The sequence below is a fragment of the Oncorhynchus nerka genome, linkage group LG27, assembly GCF_034236695.1.
Source record: "Oncorhynchus nerka isolate Pitt River linkage group LG27, Oner_Uvic_2.0, whole genome shotgun sequence".
In the NCBI taxonomy this organism is placed as follows: domain Eukaryota; kingdom Metazoa; phylum Chordata; class Actinopteri; order Salmoniformes; family Salmonidae; genus Oncorhynchus; species Oncorhynchus nerka.
In genome coordinates, this window is record NC_088422.1 from 48,717,582 (window position 1) to 48,743,698 (window position 26,117).

At 43.4% G+C, this 26,117-nt stretch overlaps 1 protein-coding gene across 3 annotated transcripts in view; it reads right to left on the bottom strand.

Moving 5' to 3' along the window:
- The window catches only part of taok3a (TAO kinase 3a), a 101,342-nt gene that overhangs the window by 11,778 nt on the left and 63,447 nt on the right, over window positions 1–26,117 (bottom strand). For all 3 annotated transcript variants that reach the window (XM_029638462.2, XM_065011722.1, XM_029638463.2), the window contains 12 exons: window positions 21,870–22,097; window positions 19,898–19,969; window positions 19,162–19,263; window positions 18,572–18,617; window positions 17,760–17,856; window positions 14,000–14,113; window positions 11,652–11,743; window positions 9,815–9,908; window positions 7,234–7,315; window positions 4,752–4,919; window positions 4,062–4,256; window positions 2,722–2,850 (listed from right to left, as the gene is read on the bottom strand). In XM_029638462.2, the coding sequence (XP_029494322.1) occupies window positions 2,722–2,850; window positions 4,062–4,256; window positions 4,752–4,919; window positions 7,234–7,315; window positions 9,815–9,908; window positions 11,652–11,743; window positions 14,000–14,113; window positions 17,760–17,856; window positions 18,572–18,617; window positions 19,162–19,263; window positions 19,898–19,969; window positions 21,870–22,001 (1,323 nt within the window). In that variant the 5' untranslated portion in view covers window positions 22,002–22,097. The remainder of the gene's footprint in view (window positions 1–2,721; window positions 2,851–4,061; window positions 4,257–4,751; window positions 4,920–7,233; window positions 7,316–9,814; window positions 9,909–11,651; window positions 11,744–13,999; window positions 14,114–17,759; window positions 17,857–18,571; window positions 18,618–19,161; window positions 19,264–19,897; window positions 19,970–21,869; window positions 22,098–26,117) is intronic.

The following is a 26,117-nucleotide window of genomic DNA, read 5'->3' on the forward strand; positions in this document are numbered from 1 at the left end:
GCAGAGCCAATCCTAGTCACTTGCTTTCTGCCACGCTGCCACCAAGGGCCAAGTCACGTCATGTGACCGCCATTCACACAGCCTGGCTCAAAGGAGGGAATCACGCTCCAGAGGGAACACTTCCAGGTCAAAGGTTATTAAGACATTGGGACACAATGGTGGAAGGACCTTTTGGTTGGTTTATTTGTTTGTTTTATTTGTTTGTCAGGTCAGCCACTAAGTCAATGACCTGGTTAATCAAGGGAGTCTTGTGTGTAAAGTTTGAATTATTTTGTGTTTATTCTGTGTTAACATTCGGAAAGTATTTAGACCTATACTTTCCCCACTTTGTTACGTTATACAGCCCTTTTCTCATCAATCTACACACAATACCTCATAATGACAGAGCAAAAACAGGTTTTTAGAATTTTGTAAAAAAATAAAAAGGCCAAAGAGTATTTGAGGAGTGGATAGGGGAAACAGAGCTTAAGTGACATATGGTGAAGTGATCAGGATGAAGAGAAGAAACAGCGGCCTCAGAATGCCCCCGTCAGACAGTAGTCCTCTCTTCCTGTGGATCTTCCTGTGGATAAGCTTGGGGCCTCTACATCTCCGTCTGTCCCCATAGAGAGGACCTTGCTCCTCTTCTCTCTCTCTCTCTGTCTGTCCCTCTCAGTCTGTCCCCATAGAGAGGACCCCCCCCTCTTTTTCTCTCACTCCCCCTCTCTCTAGATCCCTCTCGGTCTCTGTCCCTATAGAAGACCACTAGATAGACTGAAATCCTAAACAGGGGACTGTTACTTAGAACCAAAACCTTTGAGATTCATCCGTCTTCAAACTGCCAACCAACGTTCCGGTCGACAAAAGGCAAGCCCCTTCCTTTGCCCACATCTAAACTCTTGTTAGTGTATGACTGGTGCAACACCCAAACGTAACTGACATGTGCAACATTTAGCAAAGCATGGTTGGATTGAAACTGTCAGCATTGTCTATAGAATAGAGCCATATATATTCTAATGTAAATAAACAAACTAAAGTACTGTATATGTGGACTAAACCAAAACATATACAGATCTCAGATGGGCATAAAAAGTGTTAATACATGCTGTTATATTAACATCTCTCGGTCTCCCCAGTCTGGCTGACCTGTAATAACCCCATTCATCCCGCTCTCCTCCAGATGGGGCTCACTACCCCTCTCTTCTCTTTCCCTCTCCATCCCCCCCATTGCTCTCTCCTCTTAACCGCCATCGAACACTTCATTCAGTGAGACCAGACAGAGCACACCACACTCTCCTCTCCCGCTTTTTTCTCACTTTCTATCTTGCCTTCAGTCTCATTCCTCTCTGCCTACTTGACTCGCTCTCTTGTCCATTTGTCTGTCTGTGTCGGTCTCTCCTCTTTCTCGCTTTCTTTCTTCTTCAGTCTTTCTCCCTCCCTCTCCATCTGTCTCTCTTGTCTGTCTGTCTGCCTGTTTCTCTCTCCTCTTTTCTGTTCATCCCATCCGCTCATCTCTTCTCCCTCCCTTTTTCTTTGTCATTATATATTGCTTATCCTCCCTCCCCCTCTCCCCGTCTCCCTTCCTCCCTCCACCTGCTCTTTCCAGTCTGAGCGAGAGCCGTGCAGGGTCCATCTGGGGCCGTGTGCTCGCCTCGCGCCAGCCAGAAAGAGATGATGTCATCGAGTCATCGCAGCAGCAACAGACAACGCTCTGTCTGAATGAAACTATAACCTGCCTCTTTTGGAGAAGAACTAAAACAGCCAATTCACTCGGATTAACTGATGAACACTGTCAACAACAAAGAAAGGGTCCGTATTGACAAATGATAAAGAAAGCTCTAACCGGTGGAAAACACTCCACTATCCACCACTCCACTATAGTAAAGCTCTGTAACACATGGCATGTTAAGGACATAGACACACAGAAACCCTGCTTCCTCCAAGTTCCCCCAGTGCTATAGCTAGTCCAGAAACCAGGAGATTGGAAGGAAACAAATACTACAATTAAAACTAGTGGTAGACAGACCTTAGACACCATTACCACTCTAGATAGCTGCTTACTGGAGCCCTGTAACCATGACAACAGACATGGAGAGGGCGAGAGAAAGAGAAAGGCAAGGATGGTAATATTACTCCATACTGCCTGCCCCCCCACCCCCCAACCATAGAGGGGGTATGAGACTGATATTAGTGAGGGGAAAAGTACAGGAGAGAAGAGAGGGAGGGAGGGGAAGAGGAGGTGAAGGCGAACGGAAGGCTAGTGAAGGACCGGGAGAAGACAAAGGGGTCTAGTGAGAGGGAGGGAGGGGCGAGAGCAATATTAAAGAGCAGGAGGGGAGGACAGGAAGGAAAGTACAGAGAGTAGAGAGAAAACAATAGGAAGAGAATGAGAAGAATGAGGAAGGGGAGAGAAGGAGGATGCTAGAGAGAGAGAAGGATAGCGAGCAAGACACGCAAAGGGAAATAGAGACGGACAAAGGGGGGGGAAAAAAAGGGAAAGATGGACAGAGAATGGGGGAGACTTGATGTCACCCAGGGAGAGCGAAACTATGATGTTAGCCCTTACACGCAATGCTGATTTGATGGTGGATAGTGGACACAGAGACAGAGTGAGATAGATGAAGCTAGAGAGACAAAGGTGTGTCGACCCTTACCAGCAATGCTGATTTGATGGTGGATAGTGGACACAGAGACAGAGTGAGACAGATGAAGCTAGAGAGACAAAGGTGTGTCGACCCTTACCAGCGATGCTGATTTGATGGTAGAAAAGTTGTGGCGGTAGTTGTGTGCCTGGCTCTTGTCTGAGGAGGCTGGTCTCAGCTCGGGCCTGTGGTCACGTTTCACACCATCATCCCAGTTATACCCGTGGTCCTGAAGAAAGAGAAGATACACTTTTGAGTTTCATGGCCTGTCACTACAATAGTATAACTTTCACTGTGTACAGAACCAGATGAGAAAATGGCAAAATCCAGGGGCACTTTTGGATGGTACTGAACAGGTTTTGGATTAAACTCAACCCGGAGTGTGATGGTTATAGTATAAACCTGGAGCTTTAGTAATCTTTTATTGCCATAATGCCAATAATGCACTTCACTACAGTACATAGTTCATGACCAGTTACATAAGAAAAGGAACTATAATCTATAGACAAGACAGTAGTCTGTCACCTCCTCATGTTCTGCTACACCCACGGTTGTCTTGTGACACATCGTCAACCCAGACACCAAGTGACATTTTTAATAACAGTCCGTCATTGCAGGCAGATGAATGGACAAAGACAAGGAACAAGACGTGGCTAAAGATGAGGAATGACAGGCATCTCATAATCTGCTGCTGTTTGAAGCGCGCACGTGTGTGTGTGCGTGTGTGTGTGTTGTGCTACGATGCCCGAGACAAAGAGTATTCAGAGTGAATGTCAGGCATTCAGCAGTGTGTCAACCTCAGCCTGCATGGAGACGCCAGCGGAGAGGAGAAGAGAGGGCATCTTTGTTCTGAGGGTGTGATTCACAGCACTGATGAACTCCGGCTCTGTGTATCTCTGTGTATCTCCGTGTGTGTGTGTGTGTGTGTCTATCAAGAGCATATTTATAGGAATCAAGCTAAGCAGGATTTTGGAGCGGGAGAAAAATGTGTCTGGTTTCCATGGTGTCAATGTTTAACAGCGCTAGGTTTGTTTGTGAACAGTATGATCATATGATCAACCTCAGAGGTTGGTTGTGTGTGTTTGTGTGTTTCTTTGGACGTGGGTTGGAGTGATAGTGTGGAAGCTCACTCGTTAGTGCGAGTCTTCCTGTTTGTGTGTTGATGCACCCCTGAGAGCTGTCAATCTTGAGGACGTGGGTTGAAGTTTGGTGTAGGTGGCTGCTGGCTGAGGGTACTAGATGAGCAGTAGCTTATTGGCATGTGTGTTCCTGTTTGTTTGTGCCATCCTTGAGGACGTGAGTAGGTTTGGAGTGGGTGACTACCTGGCGGTTCACTGATAGTGATAGATGAGTCTTACCTTCTTCTTGTGTACACACGTGTGTGTCTGCTAGCTTGTGTGTGTGTGTGTGTTTCTCTCCCTCTCGCTCTGTCAGTGTTACCTTCTTGGTGTGTGCGGAGGACTCGAGGGTGCTGTCGTAGTCATGGTGCATCATGGTCATGTCGGAGCAGCTCTCGTCTAGGACCTCCTGCATGCTGTTAATGCTGCTACTCTGGCTACCTGTACTGATCGAGGTGCTGGGGATGGAGTGATTACTGCCCAGGCTGTTCATCTTACAGCTGGCCTGCTCAGATTCCTGGAGACAGACAGAAGCAGGAGATGGGGATCAGTATTCAGTAAGGCAATTGTGGGAAACACACAAACACTTTTGTGCCACACGCTCCTATTTGTGTGACACACTCAAGCATAATGCCCCGGTTAGGCCAGACACACATGACTGTAGGACATAGCTACTGTCTTGTCTGTCTGTCTGTCTGAAATGGCCTTGTTTGAGGCAAATGGGTGTTAATGGTCAATTTGACATTACTTCGAATGTGTGAGTACTACTTTACCCTTGGGCCTGGTTCAAGACCTGTAAACAGAAGAATAGGTATCTTCTCCATGTAAACCTTTGCTGACCTCTGAGACACATATTCCTCCTCTGTGACAGTTATCTTTTTTTGTGCCAAACAGGAATAGTTCAGTTGAGGTTTAAGCCTTTCTTGACTCAAGAAGCAAAATCTATCCTCACACATATGCTACTCATTTTATCTTTGGTGAACATGGTTTGTTTAAGTGGTGTTAAGCCCACCTCCTCCTCCTCCTGGCTCTCCCCCATGGGTCCGTTGTGTTTCTCCTGGTAGAGGATCTTCTTCATCTTGCGGTACTGCAGGTTGTCGAGCTCCCGCACCGCATCCTTGGTCCTCTGGATGAGCTCCGTGAGGACCCGTGGGGGACGCTCCCGACGGACGAAGTCATGCTGGGTAGAGGAGAGGGGGCGGAGGGCTTAGAGGTTAGGATTCATGGGGATCCGCAGGAGGCGATTCTGATACACAAAGTCATGCTGCAGGTGGACAGGAGCAAAAGAGGGCAGAAGTTATACACAGTGTCTGTCTGTTTGACTGTCTGATTATAAAGTATGTACATATGTAAGATATGTACCAAATAAATAGTCTAAGGGTGTTGACAGGGCAGTCAGGGTAAGTGTAGAAACAGGTCCACAATATGGGGGAAGACCTCTTAAATGTTTAATCTGATGTAACACAGCCCTATAAATCCATGGTATTATAAACATGTTTTCTATATCAATAATATATCAATACTCGATGTGATTATTATTTCAGATAATTATTTCTCTCTCGCTCTTTTCCCATTGGTCACTAGAGGGCGCCTGTGGGTTATTCAACCTAGATAGAGTTCTTGTGCTGGCTTACCAGAAAAAAGAAAAAAATGTGTAGAAAGAAAATACTCCATCCAATAGTGTTCATATGGGACTGACCGGTAGCGCACGCACACGCGCTCACACACACATCTTTTCTTGCTAAATGCCTGCTTAGTGGAAATGCAATGTATGCAACCACTTGGGGGCTGAAACGACCATGTATGTCTCACCCTACACACCTTCCCTTCTATCTGACAGATTCTGGCTGGAGTAATGTAATGGACTCTCTGATTCAGAAGGATGACATCATCGTCTGGAAATAGAGAGGAAACATTTTCCCGTTTTCAAACAAACGGACAGAGGGAGCGGAGCGAAAGTGTGAGTGAGAAAACCAGAGCTGCCATGTATCAGGGGGCTAGAGAGAGAGAGAGAGAGAGAGAGAGAGAGAGAGAGAGAGAGAGAGAGAGAGAGAGAGAGAGGACTAATCTTCAGAGTAATCCCTTCCCGAAAAAAAAAAAACTATCCTGGGGACCATGAACGGAGTCGGACCGATGGTTCGGATTCTTGTATTCCTTTCCCTTCACCCCATTACATTTTCCTCACCCATTTTTTCGATGCATGCACCCAACCATGCGATTCTCCAAAGATCATGGGAACAGTGTGGTAGTGTAGTTTTGGTTGGGTGTAGGAGTAAAGGAGTATGGGAAGCAAAGTTTGACTCTATATTGAGGAAGTGGAACATGAAGGGAAAGAGATTAGTGACCTGATTTCTCCTAAAGAGCTCAAAGAGGGGCAGAGGGCAATGAGTGTGTGTGTGTTTGTATTAATCAGGGGCTTGAGGGGCGGTGATCTGGATGCCCCCTGCCCCGACTCAGATTAGGAGCAAGTTGCCTACGAGGCACTGATCTATGGTCAGTTTAGCCTTTTCCTCACTAATAATTAAGGTTAGGATTTGGGAGAGGGAAAGCTTATCCTAGATCTGCACCTAAGGGATAAGGGTTACTTCTACCCAGAGCTCCAGACAAGCCCCCACCATCTCATCCCCTCTAGCCCACTAACCCCTCCTTGGGCAGCCAGGTAAGACCGACACGCCAGTGAGAGAGTGTGACAACCAATCAAGAACATAAAACTCTTAGCAGGCCAATAGGATTACTTCTCAGCCAAACAAACAAAAAGATCAACTCTACATTACATGGTCAGACACACACACACACACCACACACACACAGGATTGGCCAATCAGGATGTACAAACAAAGGCTAGCTAGCAGAATACCTTGACACACAACTGACTGATCTTGTACTGTAACACATGGGTCTGTGGGGGCAGTCAGTCTGACTTTAGCTTTCATTGTGTGTCAAGGGGATATGGTCACACACACACACTATGGATGTCTTATGAACCTCCAACACGAGGTGTACTACAGCGCAAGATAAAAACAAACAAAAAAAAGGGTTCAAAAATGCTTAACAACAAAACCCTAACCCTTGTGGGATCAGTGTGTGTGTGTGTGTGTGTGCATATGTGAACAACACCTCTTAACCCCTGTGGAATCTTTCATTCCTATTTTCTCTACAGCTGTGGGAGGCAGTGAATCATCAGCTGTATCTGAATGGCACCCTACTCCCTACAGAGTGTGCTACTTTTGACCAGGTCCCATTGGGTTCTGGTCAAAAGTAGTGCATTACAGTGCCCTCTGTAATTATTGGGACAGTGAAGCATTTTTTATTCCATTGGCTCTACACTCCAAACGTATGTAACATAGCTGGGGGTGGTTGATATTTGTGAGTCTAACTCTCTCACTAGGGAATAGGGTGCCATTTTGGAAGCATTCATCCAGATGGTCTTTGAGAGACTGGACACAGGAAGTGAGGCCACAGCCTCTGTCAGAGATAACAGGAAGTGCACTCACTCGCAGCAGCTCCCCCGACGAGAGTCTGTCCTGAGGAATTTTGAGTAGGCAGTAGTCAACGAAGCTCCGGAAGGGGTCCGACCTTGTAGAAAGATAGAGGGATGGACAGGTGGAGCAATGGAGAGGTGGAGGGGAGGTGAAGAGGTGGAAGGATTTGGAAGAAAACAGAATACAACCATGATTAGACAGGAATAAAAGGCAATAGCTGTCTCACCTTGCTATCTTAAGATGAATGCATTAACTAACTAAGTCGCTCTGGATAAGAGTGCATGCTAAATTACTCAAATGTAAAAATATATACACTCCCCTACGTATTTATTTGTACAGTGAAGCTAAAACATTAATGAGGTGACTGACAGTACAGAATGTCACCTTTTGTTTGATAGTATTTTCAAACATATCCATTTGACCTTTTATAAGTGAACACTATTTATCTAGTCCCTCCATTTGAAGATGTCATAAGTATTTGGACAAATTCACTTGTAGCCCTTTCAATCTAATCAAAAGTTGAGTATTTGGTCCCATATTCCTAGCACGCAGTGATTACATCAAGCTTGTGACTATACAAACTTGTTGGATGCATTTGGAGTCTGTTTTGGTTGTGTAGAAATGAATGGTAAATAAATGTAGTGTCATTTTAGAGTCACTTTTATTGTAAATAACAATAGAATATGTTTCTTAACACTTCTACATTAATGTGGATGCTACCATGATTACAGATAATCCTGAATGAATCGTGAATAATGATGAGCGATACATTTAGAGGCATAAAGATCATGCCCCCAAAACATGATAACCTTTCACCATTACCAATAAAAGGGAGGTTAGAATGTTTTTGGGGGGGGATGACATTTATGCCTCTAAATGTATCACTCATCATTATTCATGATTCATTATACGTAATCATAGTTGGGTCCACATTAATTTAGAAGTGTTCAGAAACATATTCTATTCTTATTTATAATAAAAGGGACTCCAAAATGACAACACATGATTTACCATTCAATTCTACTGGGCATAACATAATCCGAAACACAACTTAAACAAACTGCAAATGCATCCAACAAGTTTGAGAAGTCACAAGCTTGATGTAGTCATTGTGTGCTAGGAATAGGGGACCAGATACTAAACGTTGGACTACATTCAATACACTAAGTGAATTTGTCCAAATACGTATGATACCTTCAAATGGTGGGACCACAAAGTGCTTTCTTTTCAAAAAGGGTCAAACATTTGATCTTAAACCCAAAATGCTGGTTGGTGTATACAGCCTAAAAGTTTTAGCTTCACTGCCCAAACACATACATAGGGGAATGTATATCCACGTCCCCACCTTTCAGTCAGGGTAAAGCCAGGGTGCTTCTATAGCTATTCATCATGTTGGTTAGGGGCTTGTAAGTAAGCATTTCACTGTAAGATCTACACCTGTTGTATTCGGCGCATGTGACAAATAACATTTGATTTGTCTGTGGTTTTGAAAGTCCATCTTCAAATAGCTCTGTGTGGCGATGCCATGCAGTCTACATAGTGGTATACATTTTGAACTAGTCTCAGCTAATGAGAGAGGTTCATGCCAGAGGCCTATTTGGAGCACCTCCAACAATACACTGACTACTGTGTGTGTGTGTGTGTGTGTGTGTGTGTGTGTGTGTGTGTGTGTGTGTGTGTGTGTGTGTGTGTGTGTGTGTGTGAAATAGAAAACTAAATCATATTGTATCTCTATGGGAGGACCATAACCTTGCTTCACACACACACACTCTCTTCAGTACAAGACTAAGGCTTGCTTTTAATGCTAATTTGTCAAAATATGCTAAATCTTTGCATACTGTAAAGACAATCAAATATTTATTTATTGGAATGTGCTACTTGTGAATCTGTTTGCTTTGGGTTTCTGGAATCACACAAATCGATTTTCTCAGTAAGGAACGTGGACTATGAAAATAAACAACACTTACACCTTCATGCAAATGCTGCAACTTGTTTTAGCTGTGTTATAGATTCTTTATTTGTTGAAAGGAATGTACTCCTAGATCCATATAAGTCTAGTTGCCTTGCCTAGTTAAATAAAGGTTAAATGGTTCAATAAACATACACTGGCTGTAGTATCATGACATTGTAAATGTTGACAGAGTCATGTTTGACTGGATCCTCCTCTTGACCTGACTGGCAGTCATCACACCATAAATTCAAAGGGCATCAACAGTCTCCCTCTTCCTCCCCTCACACTCTCTGCCTCCAAACCTGCATTTGTCTAGCTGTCTGTCTCCATCCAGGGAGACAGGCCTCTCTCTGCCTACCTCCCATCTATCGGTCTCACCCTCCCACTCTCATTCCTCCCTCTCGCCCTACCTTCATCCCTCCCTCCCGCAGAGTGTGGTTTGGTGTATGGTACAGTACAGTAGTAGCCTGTGAGTTTAGCCTGAGGCTTGGTTCTTTAAATAGGAAAGGCCTTAGCTCGGCCCCTCAGGTAATTACACAAGAGACAGACTGGGACTTCCAGGGAAATGAGAGGGTGTGTGTGTGTGTGTGTGTGTATGTGTGTGTGGTCACACAGCTCAGCAGAGGGATGGTGAGGACTTACCACTCGTTGGACTGCAGCGTGGGAGAGTCGTTCTGGGCGATGTGATATAAGGCACTCATAGCGTTCATGTTGAACAGGGGAGGCTTGCGCTCCGCTATGAAGAGGAAGAGAGGTCGAGAGAATGAGAAAGATATGGAAAGGGGGAGTAGAGAAAGAAAGAGGAAGAGAGAGAAAGGGAGGGGGTTATCATATCTGGTTGAACATCAGGAAAGATAATATATTATTTTGACCTTGACAATGTTATTCTATCTGTGTGTGTGTGTGTGTATCTGTGTGTGTGTGTGTGTGTGTGTGTGTGTGTGTGTACATGTAGCACACAAGGGGCCATGGTAATCACATGACAAACACATGATTGAGCAACATTGTGAATCAACTGTCATGTGTCAGTCAGGAGTGTGTCACTGCTCTCTCTAGATGGGGAAGTCCAAGATGGTCTAGCTATGTCTGTTTGTTTCTTTGACATTCTGAGGAAGGCCATAAAAAGTTAATTTTCCTAACAAGTAACGATGCCTTCTGAGATGTACACTAGTTGCAGGACAATGCTCGACAGGGAGCGAACTACAGTAGTGGCACAGTGCCCCTTGACGTATTTCATATTTTGTTGTGTTACAGCCCGAATTCAAAATGGCTTAAATAGATGTATTTTCTCACCCATCTACACACAATATCCCATAATGACAAAGTGAAAACAAATGTATTAAATACAGAAATATTTATTTACATAAGTATTCACACCCGAGTCAATACATGTTAGAATCACCTTTGGCAGCGATTACAGCTGTGAGTCTTTCTGGGTAGGTCTCTAAGAGCTTTGCACACCTGGATTGTAGAATGTTTGCACATTATTCTTTTAAAGATTATTCAAGCTCTGTCAAGTTGGTTGTTGATCATTGTTAGAAAGCCAATTTCAAGACTTGCCATAGACTTTCTTTGCCGATTTAAGTCAAAGTGTAACTAGGCCACTCGGGAACATTCAATGTCCTCTTGTTAAGCAACTCCAGTTTAGATTTGGCCTTGTGTTTTACGTTATTGTCCTGCTTTTGGAATATTTTTATTCTGTACAGGCTTCCTACTTTTCACTCTGTCATTTAGGTTAGTATTGTGGAGTAACTACAATGTTGTGGATCCATCCTCAATTAACTGTTTGCCTCATGGTAAAATCCCTGAACAGTTTCCTTCCTCTCAAGCAACTGAGTTATGAAGAACCCCTGTATCTTTGTAGTGACTGGGTGTATTAACACACCATCCAAAGTATAATTAATAACTTCATCATGCTAAAAGGGATATTCAATGTCTGCTATTTTTTACCCATCTACCAATAAGTGCCCTTCTTTGCGAGGCATTGATCTTTGTGGTTGAATCTGTGTTTGAAATTCACTGCTCGACTGAGGGACCTTACAGATAATTGTATGTCTGGGGTAGTCATTCAAAAATCATGTTAAACACTATTATTGCACACAGAGTCCAATACTTATTATGTGACTTGTTAAGCATATTTTTACTTGTGAACTTATTTAGGCTTGCCAAAACAAAGAGGTTGAACACTTTTTGACTCAAGACATATCAGCTTTTCATGTTTTATTAACTTGTAAGCATTTCTAAAAACATAATTCTACTTTGACACTATGGGGTATTGTGTGTAGGCCAGTGACAAAATCTAAACGTAATCAATTTTAAATTCAGGCTGTAACACAACAAAATGTGGAAAAAGTCAAGGGTTTGCGAGTACTTCCTGAAGGCACTGTACGTACCAATGCACTGACTAAGTTGCTCTGGATAAAGTGCCTGCTCAATGACTGAAATGTAAATAAGCCAGTAAAAACAGATGCACACTAACCCAGTTCAATACAGGTGATTCCCAGGGACCAGATGTCCACCTTCCCCTCATACTGGCCCTCGTCCATTGCTAGGATCACTTCCGGGGCCATCCTGGGACACACACACACACACACACACACACACACACACACACACACACACACACACACACGTGTCAGTAATTAACCACCAGTGTTAAATTTGTGGAAATTCATAATCTGTTAAGCCTGGATATCTTAAAGTCCCTTTGGTATGCAGTGATAGCCTAGCTAGAAGCTCAGGTCTGAGTAATGTGCTGCTGGAAGACTAGAGGGTGTACGTTATGTGTCGAATTAACAGCCTGGCTGGATACAAGTAGCACACTGTGAGCTTAGAGTATCATGAATAGAGAGTATCAGGAGAATCGACACAGTGTTCTGGGAGTTCTCCCTATGTTTTGTTTGTTTGCTTGTTTGTCTCCAGCGTTACTATGAGGGTTTGTGAATGACCATTGTTTTTTTTAACATAATAAATAGTTGTAAATTATGATGCATAGCCATCTGGTCCCAGTGCGTCCCGCATTCATGTTCCAGCTGAACATGTGATTAAATTAATCAACTAATCATCAAGGCCTCGAGTAGTTGAATCAAATGGGATATTGGTGGGCTGGAACAAAAATGTGCATTCTGGGGAGGCCCCAGGACTGGTGTGGAAATGCCCCATTGTAGTGTGTTAGGTACTGACAAGTATGTTACAGAATCCCCACAAAGGAGATGTTTTGGACTAGGTTTCAATGAGATGAACCTAGGCAAATAACAGCTACAAGAACATACAAGAGTATACAAATACAACACAAGATATAGCTTTACACTGCATCAGTGTTAAGATATTGACCACTAACATTGGCACAATGTACATGGTGTACAAAACATTAAGAACACCTACTCTTTCCATGATATAGACTGACCAGGTGAATCCAGGTGAAAACTATGATCACTTGTTAAATCCACTTCAGTAGATGAAGGGGGGGGAAACAGGTTAAAGAAGGATTTTTAAGCTTTGAGAAAATCGTGACATGGATTGTGTATGTTTGCCATTCAGAGGGTGAATGGGCAAGAGAAAATATTGAAGTGCCTTTGAACGGGGTATGGTAGTAGGTGCCAGGCACACCGGTTTGTGTCAAGCACTGCAACACTGCTGGGTTTTTCACAATCAACAATTTCCCGTGTGTATCAAGAGTGGTCCACTACCCAAAGGACATCCAGCTAACTTGACACAACTGTGGGGAGCATTGGAGTCTACATGGGGGGGGGGGGTGCAACTCAATATTAGGAAAGTGTTCTTAATGTTTTGTACACTCAGTGTATTCTACATGATTACTACTCTTCCCTAAGACTTTAAGATATTGGCCAATAAGGTGTCCCTACAAAAGAGTTGTCAGGAGAGGCTATAGAGGCAAAGCTATGTTATATACTACTAGGCTAGCTATATATTATGTTAGTGTGGTGATACTGAGCAGTACGGTGTTTGTGTCTGTGTTGAGGTACTGACCAGTAAAGTGTAGTGTTGAGGTATTGTTAAAGGTAGACTCAGTGAAATGATGTTGCCAAGAGCAGCACCGGACATATTACGATGAGCAAGATGCAAGACTTCGCTCCCACAGTCAAACACAGGATCTGCGCATGTACACGGGCTCGCTTCACACTTTTACAACATGGTAGCCACAGGACCAAAACAGCAGAGAAGTTGAGCCTCGCGCTTCAGCGCTCTTCGTTGTTGCGGAAATTGACCCACTATGCTGTTTACTTTATGCATCTACGTCATATCGCTGACTCTACCTTTAAAATGGTAGGCACTTAGGAAAGTGTTCTTAATGTTTTGTACACTCAGTGTATTCTACATGATTACTACTCTTCCCTAAGACTTTAAGATATTGGCCAATAAGGTGTCCCTACAAAAGAGTTGTCAGGAGAGGCTATAGAGGCAAAGCTATGTTATATACTACTAGGCTAGCTATATATTATGTTAGTGTGGTGATACTGAGCAGTACGGTGTTTGTGTCTGTGTTGAGGTACTGACCAGTAAAGTGTAGTGTTGAGGTATTGTTAAAGGTAGACTCAGTGAAATGATGTTGCCAAGAGCAGCACCGGACATATTACGATGAGCAAGATGCAAGACTTCGCTCCCACAGTCAAACACAGGATCTGCGCATGTACACGGGCTCGCTTCACACTTTTACAACATGGTAGCCACAGGACCAAAACAGCAGAGAAGTTGAGCCTCGCGCTTCAGCGCTCTTCGTTGTTGCGGAAATTGACCCACTATGCTGTTTACTTTATGCATCTACGTCATATCGCTGACTCTACCTTTAAAATGGTAGGTACTGACCAGTAAGGTGTTCCTACGAAGGAGTTGGCAGGAGAGGCGATTGAGGCAGAGCCGAAGTCTGCCAGTTTGACCAGGCCTGGCTCAGTTAGCAGGATGTTTCCAGCTTTCACATCTCTGGAGAGAGAAAAAAAATAAGCGATGACACGTCAAACAGGGTTAGAATAGGGTGGTGGGATATGGTTCAGAGCACACATTTATTTAGGCCTTTCCTTGAGCTCAGCTGAAGAGTGAGAGGAGCACACATTTATTTAGGCCTTTCCTTGAGCTCAGTTGAAGAGTGAGAGGAGCAGACATTTATTTAGGCCTTTCCTTGAGCTCAGCTGAACAGTGAGAGGAGAACACATTTATTTATGCCTTTCCTTGAGCTCAACTGAACAGTGAGAGGAGCACACATTTATTTAGGCCTCTCCTTGAGCTCAGCTGAACTGTGAGAGGAGCAGACATTTATTTAGGCCTGTACTTGGGGAGGCATACAATCTCACAATTAATTTATGTGGTGAATAAATATATATTTTTCTTTCCTTTCGGTTTCAGAACTTTTAACATGATAAAACAGTAATGTTTGTCTTTATGGGCCATGGTGGTAAAATGATAAAGGTTTCACATAACATTCTCCGTAAGTGATGTTCAAGAAAAGGGCCTGTTGGAATGCACATTGAAATACAGATTAGGGTTGGCAGATGACAACTCTAAGAATGTTCTCTCTGATGAGTTCATTATTACTTAACAATGAGACCAGAGTCACCACATATCTTGTCTCAGCAAGAGCTCAAACGTGTTTAAATTTATTTATTTTTTGTATTTTTTCCCCACCTTTATTTAACCAGGTAGGCCAGTTGAGAACAAGTTCTCATTTACAACTGCGACCTGGCCAAGATAAAGCAAAGCAGTGAGACAAAAACAACAACACAGAGTTACACACGGGATAAACAAACGTACAGTCAATAACACAATAGAAAAATATATGTACAGTGTGTGCAAATGTAGTAAGGTTAAGGAGGTAAGGCAATAAATAGGCCATAGTGGCAAAATAATTACAATTTAGCATTAACACTGGAATGATGGATGTGCAGATGATGATGTTCAAGTAGAGATACTGGGGTGCAAAAGAGCAAAAAATATAATAATATGGGAATGAGGTGAGGATGTGCTATTTACAGATTGGCTGTATACAGGTTCAATGATCGGTAAGCTGCTCTGACAGCTGAGGCTTAAAGTTAGAGAGGGAGGTATAAGACTCCAGGTTCAGTGATTTTTGCAATTCAATTCCAGTCATTGGCAGCAGAGAACTGGAAGGAAAGGTGGCCAAAGGAGGTGATGGCTTTGGGGATGACCAGTGAAATAAACCTGCTGGAGCGTGTGCAATGGGTGGGTGTTGCTATGGAGACCAGTGAGCTGAGATAAGGTGGGGATTTACCTAGCAAAGACTTATAGATGACCAGTGGGTTTGGCGACGAATATGTAGCAAGGGCCAGCCAACGAGAGCATACAAGTCGCAGTGGTGGGTAGTATTTGGGGCTTCGGTGACAAAACGGATGGCACTGTGATAGACTACATCCAATTTGCTGAGTAGAGTGTTGGAGGCTATTTTGTAAATGACATCGCCGAAGTCAAGGATCAGTAGGATAGTCCGTTTTACGAGGGTATGTTTGGCAGCATGAGTGAAGGAGGCTTTGTTGCGAAATAGGAAGCCGATTCTAGATTTAATTTTGGATTGGAGATGCTTAATGTGAGTCTGGAAGGAGAGTTTACAGTCTAGCCAGACACCTAGGTATTTGTAGTTGTCCACATATTCTAAGTCAGAACCATCCAGAGTAGGGATGCTAGGCGGGCAGGAGGGTGCGGGCAGCAATCGTTGAAGAGCATGCATTTACTTTTACTAGCATTTAAAAGCAGTTGGAGGCCACGGAAGGAGTGTTGTGTGGCGTTGAAGCTCGTTTAGAAGTTTGATAACACAGTGTCCAAGGAAGGGTCAGATGTATACAGAATGGTGTCGTCTGCGTAGGAGGTGGATCAGAGAATCACCAGCAGCAAGAGTGATATCATTGATATACAGAGAGAATAATAGGCCAGAGAATTGAACCATGTGGCACCCCCATAGAGACTGCCAGAGATCTGGACAACACTAAGCTCTATCTGAGAAGTAGTTGGTGAACCAGGCGAGTCAGTCATTTGAAAAACCAAGGCTATTGAGTCTGCCGATAAGAACGCGGTGATTGAGTCGAAAGCCTTGGCCAGGTCGATGAAAACTGCTGCACAGTACTGTCTTTTATCTATGACGACGGTTATGATATCATTTAGGACCTTGAGCGTGGCTGAGGTGCACCCATGATCAGCTTGAAAATCAGATTGCATAGTGGAGAAGGTACAGTGGGATTCGAAATGGTCGGTGAACTGTTTGTTAACTAGTTGGCTATAGGGGGCGCTCTTTTAATTTTTGGATGAAAAACGTTCCCGTTTTAAACAAGATATTTTGTCACGAAAAGATGCTCGACTATGCATACAATTGACAGCTTTGGAAAGAAAACACTCTGACGTTTCCAAAACTGCAAAGATATTGTCTGTGAGTGCCACAGAACTGATGTTACAGGCGAAACCCAGATAAAAATCCAATCAGGAAGTGCCGCATTTTTTAAAACCGCCTCATAACTCCTTATATGGCTGTGAAGGAGCTAGGAGTCAGCTTACGTTTTCCCCAAGGTGTCTACAGCATTGTGACGTCTTTTTAGGCATTTCCATTGGAGAATGGCTGTAAGAGACCATATAGGGCGAGTGGTCGCATGGTGTCTCCCGGAGAAAACCTTGCGTAAAATACTGAGGTAGCCATTTGTAGCCAACTGCCTCGACGGATATATTATCGAATACATATGTTAAAAACACCTTGTGGATGGATCCTAAACAACGTTTGCCGTGTTTCTGTCGATATTATGGAGTTAATCTTGAAAAAAGTTTGCCGTTGTAATGGTAGCATTTTCCGGTCGATTTCTCAGCCAAGCATGATGAACAAACGGGAGTTATTTCGCCTACAAAAATAATCTTTTGGGAAAAAAGGAACATTTGCTATCTAACTGGGAGTCTCTTGAGTGAAAGCATCCGAAGTTCTTCAAAGGTAAATTATTTAATTTGGTTGCTTTTCTTATTTTCGTGAAAATGTTGCCTGCTGCCAGCAGAGCTAGCATAGCATTATGCCATGATAAACTTACACAAATGCTTGTCTAGCGTTGGCTGTAACGCATATTTTGAAAATCTAAGATGACAGTGTTGTTAACAAAAGGCTAAGCTTGTGTTTGAATATATTTATTTCATTTAATTTGCGATTTTCATGAATAGGAAAAGTTGCGTTATGGTAATGCGCTTGAGGCTATTACGCTCCCGGATACGGGATTGCTCGTCGCTAGAGGTTAACTTGGCTTTCGAAGACTTTAGAAAGGCAGAGCAGGATGGATATAGGTCTGTAACAGTTTGGGTCTAGTGTCCCCGGCAGCTTTCTAATCTTTAGGGATCGCAGGCGATACGAAAGAGAGGTTGAACAGGCTAGTAAACAGAGGTAGCAACAAGTTCGGCTGATAGTTTTAGAAAGAGAGGGTCCATACTGTCTAGCCCAGTTGATTTGTAGTGATCCAGATTTTTCAGCTCTTTCAGAACATAAGCTGTCTGGATTTGGGTGAAGGAGAAGCGGGGGGGGGGGGCTTATTTAAGATGTTGATGACAAACATTTTAACAAGGGGGAAGATGGAAGACAGGTAGACCGGAAGCTCACCTGTGAATCATATTATGGGAATGGAGGTAAGCCAGTCCTAGCAAGGCACCGTGGGTTATGGCAGCAATTTCAACCTCTTGGAGCGGTTTCTTATGAACTGGAATGGAGGGTACAAAGAGGAGGAAAATACATCAAGGGGGAAAACCGTCAGTGCTATCTAGAGACACAAGCAATCTGCCCTTCCTGATATGACACATAACAACAAACCCCAGAAGCATCTGTTAAATGTGTAAAGTCTAACAGGGTTGGGATTAAAGGGTTATAAAACACATTCCCGGTGGGTGGATTGCTGCTCTGAAAGCCTGGCCCCAGATCTGTTTGTGCGGTCTTACCAACTAGATGACAATATGAGTTGGCAAGACAGCACGAACAAATCTGGGACCAGGCTAGCAGAGCGACGCCTTGCCTTAGAGTCAAAGGAAGCAGAACTACAGTGGAGGAATTTCAGAAGTGCTTCACACACACAAAAATAGGTCAAAACCAGCCAACTGTCATGGCTGTTTAAAACAGTTTCCATGACAGCCAGGACGGGACACAAACAGAAGTGCTAAATATATCACGTAGGCCAAGGTGCGGAATATTTGGAGACCCTGAACAGGAACATTCACAGTGGAATATTACACACACTGTTTAGAGATAAAAGGTTCCTTGCTTACCATGAATGTTGCATTACTAATGGGTGTATAAAGCACATGCTCAAAAAGAACCCCGATATTCTCATTGCAATTTTGTAACTTCTCTTTGAATGAACTGTGTGTGTTTAGGTGAATAAGTATGTGTGTGTGCACGCTGGATGTGTGTTTACTACTCACCCTCTAGTAAATCTGATGCGGAGCCTAGGCAGTACTCCATCACCAGCTGGAAGAGACAGAAAGGTCATAGGTCAGAGACAAGTGGACACCCAAAAACACACACAAGATTGAGAGTTGCCTCCTTAAACAAATGGCCAACAACCCCAAATATCTATTATATAATGACTCAGACAAAAACAAGGAAGGCCTCATTTATTACCATCATAGCAGAGGTGGTGGAAACCAAAAATTTGAGAAAGTGCTGTCAAGCGCAAAGAGATTTTCCTAACGACTTTTACACTGGAAGTGGTTGGTGCATATTTTAAAAGGTCATGACATAAACCATGTTGTAAAAGGGAGGTTTTAGAGAAGGAGACAAATGGTGAAAGACAGAGAATCAGAGAAACTATGCAAAAGAGGGATGAGAGACAAAAATGGGAAAGATAGAAAATGGTGAGACCGAGAGAGAAAGAGAATGAGCGAGATTATGAGAAAGAGAGTCAGAGTGAGAGATGAAAAGAAAGAAAGAGAGTTGAAAGAAAGATAGAAGCAGCCTGATGAAGAGGGGGGAAAAAGTAGTTTCCCTGGCAGCTCTGCCACACTCCACTGACCCAGGCAGTGTTATCCTTCAAGTAGCAGCCTTTGTACTCAATGGTGTTTGGATGGCGCAGCTGTTCCAAAAACTTGACCTCCTTAATGATGTCCTGCCATTTCTGAGGAGAGAAGGAGGGAGAGAATGAGAGAGAGAGTGTGTAAGAGTCAACAACATCAACACATCTGCAAAGAGCCCTATTCACAGCATGTTGGCCCTGACATATTGGCCAGGGCAGTGGGTTTATGGATAGGTCAGTTCCATTTACACAAGAGAGGAGTTTGAACCCAACCCTTGAACCCAACCCAAGGCCTTGTGGATCGCAGGGAATGTTTAACCTCTGTTTAAAGCCCTTAGGTGTGACCATACTGTGGCCAGAGTGGGAACAGTGTGTAATTTCAAAGTGTTTGTGTTAGTTGTTCTCGTCTCATTTGACCTCTGCTACAAGGCCTAAGTTGTGACCATTCCAGTGGCCAGGTTGTGATTTCAAAGATACCGAGTTGTGATCATCATAGCGGCCAGAGGAAGGGACTGCCCATGGAATGTTGAACCTCCATTTCAAGTCCTGAGTTGTGACCGTCCCATTGGCCATAGAGGGAAGAGTTTGAGAGGGAGTTCAAAACATTTGTATTAGTTTGTCCTCTCATCTTGTTTAACCTCTGTTTCAAGGCCTGAGGTGTGACTGATAAAGCAGACAGAGTGCTAAATTAGTTCAACTTGTGTTTAAAGTGAGTAAAAGGCTGCAGTCCTCTCACCTCGGTGGTCTGTTTGCCATTGTAGGACATCTTCTTAATGGCCACCACCTCGTTGGAGTAGGAGTTTCTGGCCTGAGGGAGAGTAGAGGGCAGTGAGAGTAGGCAAGAGAGAGGAGAGGAGGGGAGTGAGTGAGAGGAGGGAAAAAAATGTAGAGCGAGAGAGAGTGAGAGAGAAAGGTGAATGTGAGAACAGGCATTTCTCGTAGAAACGCACAGCTGTAGTCTGGATACAGGATATAGGCCTATATTTAACAGCTGGCTAGAATCCAGTTGGTAGCCAAAAACTGGTCAAAGTGGGTCATATGACTGAGATGTAGCCACTCTCTATATATGGCTCTGGGTCAAATGAGGGTAAATGGGAAACAAGAATCAAATGTCTCCTCAAAACATGGCAATACTAAACATATGTAGGAAACTCCCTGTAGTTACAAATATGAGCATAGACGAAAACAAGCATAGAGGAAACAAGCAACTCAACAGAGAAGCTAGCTAGCTAGGTACTTAACCACACAGTAATTAGCACATTGCGCGTGTTAAAACCCCTAAGGCTTTTAGAACACATGGATGGCTTCCTCATACAAACGTTGATGGTGCCTCATTCCATTTCAGTAATTTCCCCCCATACACATGCCTTTGGTCAGAAGGAATGTGAATGCATAGTAGAGCTATGAGCTAGCCACAGCAGCTAGCAAACACTTGCAGATAGCTATCCTAGTAGCTCACAGCAGGTAAAGAAGTGTATCAATGACCAAAAAGTCACCAGGATTTCATACTAGCCAGCCAAATCAGCCAGACAAGACTGATGGCCTCATCACGTGGCATGCTGACATACAGTACCATAGCCATATACATAGAATTACTAGAATGGGCAAATCCCTTCAGACTATGGCAATTTGACTGGAACATTTTAAAGGGCTACTCTGGGATTGGTATATCCATTTTGGAATGTTAAATTATTGATACACAGCCATTGACCTCGAATCCAGATTGCCACTTTAAAACCATTTCCCATTCTAATAAGTATATTTCTATGAATGTAGCCTTGTCCGGTAGATGACTGGACTTAGAGGAGCACTAATGTCAGTCAACCAGGCCAGGTAAAATCTCCTGCCTGCCCTACTATCTATCCATCCATCACCAGCTGGCCTCGCCACTTAACGCGCAGAACAGCTGTCTTAGGAGGAAAGGCTTCCGTTTATCCCTCTCCCCCCAAGCCTTGCATATGGACAGGCTGGGGGATGGAGTGGGGGAGGAAAGGGATGTTGGAGGTGGAAAGAAAGGGGTGGGGGAAAAGGATGGATGGAGGGAGGGTTGAAAGAAAGAGGACAGAGGGAGGGGAGGAGGAAAAGGAGGAGAGGGCTAGAAGGAGGGATGAGAGGGGTGAAGGGAAGGGAGGAGGAGGATGGAGGGATTGGTGCTAGCAGATTCATCCTCCCCTCTCTCCCGCTCTGCGTTGATTTAGATTTAAAGGCCTTCTGTCATTAGTGACGACCAGATTAAGAAATGCGGCAGAGACAGAATTTAACAGAAATGGCAGCAGAGTTATTATTAGACAACCTTGAGAGAGCGAGTGATCTTGTCCCTGGACTCTGACATCTATAGCCACAGACAGCTAGACTGGATGTCTAACATGATCCTGACAGTGAATAGTAGGGATTGCACTCACCCAATGCATATAACACACACACTGACCAGGGCCAGTCCTGGACTAAATAGCACTTTCAATTGACAATCGCCATGAAAGCATCTCCATTGGTTGAGAAATTGAAATGAAATAGGCCCTGTTCAATGGTTGGTCAATAACTTCAAATTCTATCTAAGTACTAAATGTATTGTGAAAAATCTCCCAGTAATGCCTAGTTAAATGAAGGTTACATTTAAAAAATAAAATGTTTTAATTAAAATTTACGAAATTAAAATTTCTGAGTTAGACATAATTTAATTTACTATCCAGCCCTGAGATACTACTCACAAAGTAGACGGCCCCAAAGCTGCCATGGCCGATCTCGTGCAGGTCACAGAAGACTTCCTCGGGGTCATCTTTGAAGAAGAGGTCGGCCAGCTCGGGGTCCTTCAGCGCTCCCTTCCGCGTGGACGAGGGCATGGTGGGCGGGGCTAGACGGTACCGCGGTTACCGCGATGTTCCACCTCACTGCAGCTGCTGCTCCTCATCCACGCGCCGGGCATTTACCATACCCACCTGGATGAGAGGAAACATACAGAGAGAGAGTTACTAGAATCTGCTATGTTTGTGACTGTAAAAAAAATGTTATTATTTAATTAACTTTTGTTTATTATCTATTTCACTTGCTTTGGCAATGTACACATGTTTCCCATGCCAAAAAGTAGAGAGAGAGAGACAGATGGTAATAAGTTAGGACGTAACAGTGTAGACAGACAGCATTTATGATCACTACCTGGATGGAAGACACACACACACACACACAAACACAATTTTAAATACTTTATGAATCCACAAATCATAATTCATACAATAAGCATTCAAACATTTCAGGACAGGGATATCTGGACACCTAAGGAAACAGATAGCACCGTCTCCACACAGCAATGCTGCCCATAACTGGTGACACCGAGTAGTAACTTGCTAGCTGCTTCGTCTTATGCAGGCCTGCTATCTGAAGGCCACGTACTATCAGCCTGTGAACATGGCCGGGACAGCGAGCTTGCACTGATAGCCGAGGCGTGACATGAGGGGCTGGTATTTAAGCAGCTTGTCAGGAAAGGCACGATCCATGTAGCAGACACACACACACACACAGACACGTGTATGATGGAGTTACTGGACGCCTACACACAACATAGAGATTACATTTACAATCAGGACCTAAAGACCAACACAAACATGCACATACACATAGTCTGATCAAGAGACTGAATCGGTACAACCTTGTCTGCTCCCATATCCTACTCATCCCCATATAACCTGATTCTTTCTAGGAATTACAAGCTGAATGTGTGTGTATGTCACATGAACAGTTGGCAGGGTAGAGGGGGCAGAAGAAGATGGTAAGGCATGGACTTGCTCACTGTCTGCTCCTGTTGCTCATCCAAGCAGAAGATCAGACACACAGTTGGAGGACAATACACACACACATACACTCACAGACCCACACAAACTGGACAGCTCGATCACCGTGAGTCATTGGTGCATCACTTCCACACATGCGTACACACACACACTGACACACTCGGATGCACAGGCTAGCAGCAGCAGGTATGGCTGTTGTGAGTCACCAGACTGCAGCTGGGCCATCAAACATGTGACATATAGCCTGAGCTTTGTTCCAGTTAGTGACACACCAATGACTGTATATATAAATGAACAATGCCATCGATCACGTGACACCATTCCTCCCATGTGAAGACTCAATAGCGCATTGAAGCCAAATTAAGTCAGTTAAGATGGCATCTCATGGAGACTTAACATGCGCAGTTTGAGCTACTCCAGGAAGTGACGTTGCAGGCTAGCTCACTGCTGCCCCCTCTCATTGAGTAACTAAAGTTGAAGGCCGACTGGGGTACTGCAGACTGGTATTTGCAACTAAATTATCCTTATATCTTCTGTGTTCAATTTTAAAATAATCGGTTCCAGGACATACACCTGGAGTATTTAAAGCAATTATTGGTACCATGATTGTATTCAATTAATTGTTTTAATTTACACGAAGATTTACTTTTTTCCATTCACTATAATTGGGGATCCTGTTTTCTGCTAACAATGCCTGCAGTACTGCGGTCAGCCTTCAACATCCATGACTTCCATGGGAGAACCCCTAATCTCATTGGAGGGAGGGACGGACACACAGACAGAGAGAGCAGAGGGCCACATGATTACGCACATAGACTTTTTTTTTTTTTTACACAGGCAGAAAAACACGGTGTACACAGGCAGAGAACACAGACACTCAACATCGTCATCATAATTCTCACGAGTTTCTTCTTATTAAAGAGTTATGTCTTGTTTCCAGATACAAAAATATATCAAAAACCTTGTTACCACTGTAGGGGGTTTACGTTAGTTTCAAGTTATATTGTTTTGTCCTTGTCGCCTCCTTTATTATTATTTGAATTTCATTTTTAAATGGGTATTAAATGGGTAATTGCAAACACCTGGTGTCCCAGGTCAAAATCAGTCCCTGATTAGAGAGGAACAATGAAAAAAATGCAGTGAAACTGTCTTCGAGGTCCAGAGTTGAGTTTGAGGACGTTACGGTGTGAAAAACAGATAGGATATGTAGGAAGTATCCATAATAAAATAAAATAGTATTTGTCACATCCGTGGAATACTTACAGTGAAACGCTTACTTACAAGCCCTTAACCAGCAGTGCAGATAAGAAAAAAAAATAAGAAAAATAAATAAGGAGCAACAATAAAACAACAGTAGTGAGGCTATATTCAGGGGGTTCCGGGACAGAGTCAATGTGCGGGGGCACCAGTTAGTCGAGGTAATATGTACATGTAAGTAGAGCTAAAGTGACTATGCATAGTTAATAAACAGAGAGAAGCAGCTGCATAAAAATGGGGGGGGGGGTGACAATGAAAATAGTCAAGATAGCCATTTGATTAACTGTTCAAGAGTCTTATGGCGTGGGGGGTAGAAGCTGTTAAGAAGCCTTTTTGACCTAGACTTGGCGCTCCGGTACCGCTTGCCGTGTGGTATCAGGGAGAATAGTCTATGAATAGTGTGGCTGGAGTCCTTGGCAATGTTTTGGGCCTTCCTCTGACACCGCCTGGTATAGAGATCCTGGACGGCAGGAAGCTTGGCCGTACGCGGTTGGAGGCCGAGCAGTTGCCATACCAGGTGGTGATGCAACCAGTCAGGATCCTCCCGATGGTGCAGCTGTAGAACCATTTGAGGATCTGAAGACCAATGCCAAATCTTTTCAGTCTCCTGAGGGGGAATAGGCTTTGTTGTGCCCTCTTCTCGATGCATGACAGCCTGGGTACAAGGGCTCTAATGTGTACATTACAATACTGTGCATTGTGTTAGATTCTTGCTATACACTCAAAACATGATGGGTTCAAAAAGATCCTCTCAGTTTTTTGAAGAACCTTATGGTTCTTGGCACTGAAAATTGCCCCCAAAAAGGTTATTCCAAGAACCCTATAGGAGGTGGGGTTCATCAAGGAACCTCCTTAGTTGGTGGGGATTCTTGCAGGAACCTAACTGCCCAACTGAAATATTTGGATTTGAAGTTGAAAGAACAACAGGCGCAGGCACTTAACTGAACATTTGTAAGATCTCCTCAATTTAAGGTTTGTCCCATGTATGTCTAAATTGATATCGTTTTATGATGATACCATCTATCTTTTTATATTTGTGCCAATCTTTAAAAAAAAATAGAAAAAGGACACAATTCAATGGATATCAACCAACAAAGAGGTAAGAATATGTAGGCTATAAGAATGTGTTGAAGGCTAGCTGTATTGGGTGAGGATGACTGAACTGCTCACTTTTGTGTCTGTAGGTATACAGACGAGGAGGCATACAAGAGGTATGTCTATTGGTATGTTATGCAGATCACATTTACCTCATCCCATAGGCCTCTACATTATGGACAAGGTGAAAAACATTATCAAAACATTTTATTTTTTTCATTCACAAGGTATGAATGCTGTCGTGTGCATATTTTGTTAATGATCTGTATAATTACTATTTTGGGGATTCACAGACTTCACCCTCCCTATACCTCTGATGAATATAACAGGAAGCCCGTTCGATTCACCATGCACTGCAAAAATCATTCTGGCTATGGATGCGGAGAACATCAATAGCAACACACCAGTGGATATAACCATTGGACTTGGGGCCCTGCTGGGAGTTTACCTCATACTTGGATTTTTTTATTCTGCTTTGCCACTAAAATCATTAAACACTGACAACTAAAATATTGTGTTATTGATATTAGTGTTATGCATATTACTATGAATAATAATAATAACAATAACAATTAGGTGAAGGTGCTAGTTCAAAAATGAACCGCAAAAGGTTATTCAAAAGGTTCGAGGACCCATTAAAAGGGTTCTTCGAAGAACTTATAGGGGTTTCCCCACAGTTTCAATTTGAAGAACCCCTAAAGGATACACAAGGAACTGTTGCTTTTTAGAATGAAGCGTTACTCTGTTAAACTAAAGTTCAGTTCACACATACAACTTACATAATTACTGCTTTGCAAAACCTGTGAAAAATATGGGTTA